A 4,474-nucleotide genomic window follows, 5' to 3' on the forward strand; every position below is an offset into this window, starting at 1 on the left:
GGAGTGACAATGCAAATTCCTGCACTCGCTTGGGGCGCCTGGTAAAGATGTAAATTTGTTCTAATGAAATCCTTGCTGCCTGTTTCCTAGGATGATGCAGCAAATGACCCACAGTGGTCTGAGGAGCAACTCATTGAAGCGAAGTTCCGGTTTGCTGGCCTTGCGATTGGACAAACTGAAGTTGACATTATGGCCCACTCAACTCAAGCTATTTTTGAAATACTAGAAAAAGCATGGCAGCCGCTGAATTGTACTCTGGTGGACTTGAAGGTATTGGGGGAAGATCTTTCTAAATTGGGGCATATTTTAAAAACAGGAATACAATTGCTTTGGCTAATTTCTCATTTGTGCTTTTTTTTTTAAGGTTGAGTTTGGTGTTGATGTAACTACAAAAGAAATTGTCCTTGCTGATGTCATTGATAATGATTCTTGGAGATTATGGCCATCTGGAGACAGAAAACAGCAGAAAGACAAGCAGGTTTGTCTGTACAATCTTGCCAGACTTTTCTAATGTTAAATTTAAATCAGCATTGCAATAACTTCTCAGAAAGTTGCCGACACCTAGAACTCCACCCTATTGGGCTGCTCCTTTCACCACACTGCATTACAGATAATATTTTTCTCCTTGCAGCTTCAAATTGGATACAAAACCTCCCCATGTTAAATAGATAGGATGTACAGGGTTCCATTCAGACTACACTGGCTCTGAAATAGAGCCCTGGGTGCTGCCTTCAGCAGCCCTATATTAAGGCAAGGTTTGAGAGCTTGCTTGGAAACAAGGCTCTTTAAATCTGCTTTCAGTGCTGGACACTTAAGGCATACAGGCACATGGAGTTGCCTTGGTCTGTCAAGGTCATAGTTGTCTAATTTGATTGGCAGCTACTCCCTAGGGGTCTCAGGGGGAATTCTTTTATTTATGTTTTTATTTATTTTACATTACCTACTGCCTTTGATCCCTTTAACTAGAGATGCCAGTTATCAAACCCTGGGGCCTTTCTGCATGCAGAGCAGATCCTGCATCCTTGAGCCACAAGTACAATGGGCATGTTCACCTATTTCTAGGTTTAAATCCCCTGAGTCTGAAATTCCACTTGCTCTGTGTTCATTCAGCTGAAATGATAATTTTTAGTTTTTATATCCAGATTTTAAATTATCCTTGTTTTTAAATTTGTACTTTACAAAGTATAGAGCATGTATGTTTAAAAATACTGTTATGGTCCTTTTCTATCTAAGGAGGCAGAGCTTAAACATAATAATGGTTCAAGGGAATCCCTAACTCTGCATCTCTTCCTTGATAGCTGTTAATATTTACCTGGATATCCTGAAGCCTTCTCTCTGTAATACTGGTCTCTCTAGACCACCAGGACACAGCCTTTTATTTTTCTATAGATGTTTCTTTGGACAAACTGATATTTTTCAGATCTTTTTCTCAAATTTATTGGTTCTCTGTTAAAGTCTGATATATTTTATGAATTATCCTTTTTAATTAACTTTATGATGTAACAGTTTCCTTGAAAACAAGCTGGAGTCCAGAGGCACCTTTAAGACCAACAAAGTACATGTATACAAAAGCTTATACCCAGATTAAACTTGGTTAGTCTTAAAAGTACCACTGGACTCCAGCTTTATTCTGTTGCTTCAGACTAACGTGGCTGCCCACCTGAATCTAATGCCCTTGGAATTCTATAGTCACAATCTGTAGAATGCACACTAGCTGCACTTTTTGTCCTGTGCTACTTAACCACAAGCCTCTTTGCCTATCCCACATTTCTTGGGAACTGTAAGGTTATTGATATCCTAGAGGACAAGTAGAACAAATGGAGGTGTCATGTTCTCCCAGCTGCCAATGTGGGTGAGAATCTTGGATCTGAATGCCAATGAAAACTTTAGAACTTCAACTGTATTGCTGTGCTTGAGTGACACTCGTTGGTTGGTGCAGATCAGATGAAAAAAATTGGAGCTTTTCAGTGAAAATAATGTTTGCTGCTTGAACTCTTGCTTACAGTTTTTTCAGTATTTGGTTTTGTGTGTACTTTTCAGTCTTACCGTGATCTCAAAGAAGTGACTCCAGAAGCATTGCAGATGGTGAAGAAAAACTTTGAATGGGTGGCAGAAAGAGTTGAGGTACTGGTGACATTCGTCATAAAACAGAGAGCTCTCTTGGCTCTATTTGAAGTACTTCTAAATTGCCCTCTGACTTTCTCTTCTGTTAGCTGTTGCTGAAACCACAAACCCAAGGCAGAGTGGTTGTGCTCATGGGATCACCATCTGATGTTGATCACTGTGAAAAAATTAAAAAGGCATGTGGAAACTACAGCATTCCTTGTGAATTACGAGTGACTTCTGCCCATAAAGGACCAGATGAGACCCTGAGAATCAAGGCTGAATATGAAGGTAAATAACCAGAAGCTATTGTCTAAAATCTAGTCCTGCAAGGACATATATATATATACACAACCATTGGTTAAAGAAACCCAGAATATCCTCCTACATATTTTAAAGTGACTGTTTATTCAGGGGGGGGTGAAGATTCCATATATGCTTTTTTGAGTTTTTTTTCATCCACGTAATACAACATGGGAACTGTACTGTGTGTATTTATTATTAGGCGATGGTGTTCCTACGATATTTGTAGCAGTGGCTGGTAGAAGTAATGGATTGGGCCCTGTGATGTCTGGCAACACTGCATATCCAGTTGTCAACTGTCCTCCACTCTCGGCAGAGTGGGGTGCTCAGGATGTGTGGTCATCTCTAAGGCTCCCCAGTGGTAAGTTGGCTTTTTCTTTTTTTAATACCTTGCAGGGGTGTCAAACTCATTATGAGGGCCGGATCTGACATATATGTCAGGTAAGAGCCAGGGCTGGTCCTGCCACTAGGCAAAGTAGGTGATAGCCTAGGGTGCCAGCCTTCTGGGGGAACCAAATTGGATGCCCTCCCATGTGACTGGGTGACATCAGTGCAGGGGGGCTCCAGAAGTTAGCCTTGCCTAGGGTGCCAGACAGTTTAGGACCAGCCCTGGTAAGAGCCCTGGATGGTTCTGGGCCCCGGCCAGGCCTTTTTTGACACCCCTGCCTTAGGGGGTGTAGTGGTTTTGTGTAGTGGTTAAGTGTGCGGACTCTTATCTGGGAGAACTGGGTTTGATTCCCCACTCCTGCACTTGCACCTGCTGGAATGGCCTTGGGTCAGCCATAGCTCTGGCAGAGGTTGTCCTTGAAAGGGAGCTGCTGTGAGAGCCCTCTCCAGCCCCTTCCACCCCACAGGGTGTCTGTTGTGGGGGAGGAAGGTAAAGGAGATTGTGAGCTGCTCTGAGACTCTTCGGAGTGGAGGGCGGGATATAAATCTAATATCTTCTTCATCATCTTATTGCCTCAAATCAGTCACATGGTCACCAAAGGTGAGAATTGCTCCCCCCCATTTTAAAGAGCTGTTAATTCCCTGGATATAATGGCAATACAGCCCATTCATAACTGGGGAACTTGGAACAGAGCAAACAAATTTCGGATACATTAGAACTTGACATCTAAATACTAGTGGGGGCCTTTAAAACTGGAACATGTCCTAAGAGGTTGAACATTCAAGAGTGACTGTTTTTATCTTCCTGTCCTGCAAACTCAAGATAAGTTTTGGGTATTCTAAAGTGTGATAGTTTAAACAGGGGAGAATGAAAAACAGCTGCACCCACTGCAGAGAGAATGTAAGAGTTATGACTACCTAAACAGTTACCTGATGCTGCCAAAAAGCGTAAGCTATCAGGTAAAAAGCATCCTGGATACAAAAACTGAGCTTTTCAGGACCTCTGATCTTCATTGGCTTCTGTCAGGTGCAACATACACTTGTGCTGGAATGAAACTAAAACAATGAATTTCATTTCCTTTGTATTTGAGTGATGCTGCGCTTGACCTCTAGTGGCTTGAAATTTTCTCAACCCACTTTAAACGTTTGTCATACTTCTTTCATCCTTATTCTAGATTTAGATTTTGCCCCCCCTCCCCTTTTATAGATATACCCTGGTTTTCCCTCATGGTGGTTTATAATTCCCAACCCCAATCGTTGCCCATTCTCATCGCCACCCTCCCTTCCTTGGAGGGTGTCAGAGGGAGAACAACTAGAGGGAAGATGGTGTGGGGCGCCGGGGGGCATCAGTGCCCCCCCCAATGTAAATGCCCCCAAATCTTCAAAATCCTGGCTACCACCCTGCCTATTGTAACCTTGGTGGCAGTTCCTTATTTGGGTAAAAACCTACAAAGGTTATTTATGCAATTCGAAAAGACATGCTATATAAGGGCTACCTACAACAAAGAATTGAGTCTGTTGAGGAGATCATGTGGAAGTGTTTAATAAAATGGTCACCGTGGTTTTACGTGTTGTATTCCAGATAGTCCTTGCCTCTACAAAATTTATGGTCTGTTCACAAGGGCTGCTGGTGCTGCTGCTAAAGTCACAGAAGGGGCTGAACTCTCTCTTTTTCTAACAG

The 4,474-nt window shown here is 42.5% G+C and overlaps 1 protein-coding gene across 1 annotated transcript in view; it reads left to right on the plus strand.

Annotated features, from left to right (window-relative positions):
• Positions 1-4,474, plus strand: part of PAICS (phosphoribosylaminoimidazole carboxylase and phosphoribosylaminoimidazolesuccinocarboxamide synthase) — a 48,692-nt gene that overhangs the window by 43,444 nt on the left and 774 nt on the right. The window contains exons 15-19 of the mRNA XM_060247365.1: positions 91-270; positions 365-478; positions 2,041-2,124; positions 2,214-2,394; positions 2,609-2,767. Of these exons, the coding sequence (XP_060103348.1) occupies positions 91-270; positions 365-478; positions 2,041-2,124; positions 2,214-2,394; positions 2,609-2,767 (718 nt within the window). The remainder of the gene's footprint in view (positions 1-90; positions 271-364; positions 479-2,040; positions 2,125-2,213; positions 2,395-2,608; positions 2,768-4,474) is intronic.

Source organism: Heteronotia binoei, chromosome 9, assembly GCF_032191835.1.
Source record: "Heteronotia binoei isolate CCM8104 ecotype False Entrance Well chromosome 9, APGP_CSIRO_Hbin_v1, whole genome shotgun sequence".
Taxonomy (NCBI): domain Eukaryota; kingdom Metazoa; phylum Chordata; class Lepidosauria; order Squamata; family Gekkonidae; genus Heteronotia; species Heteronotia binoei.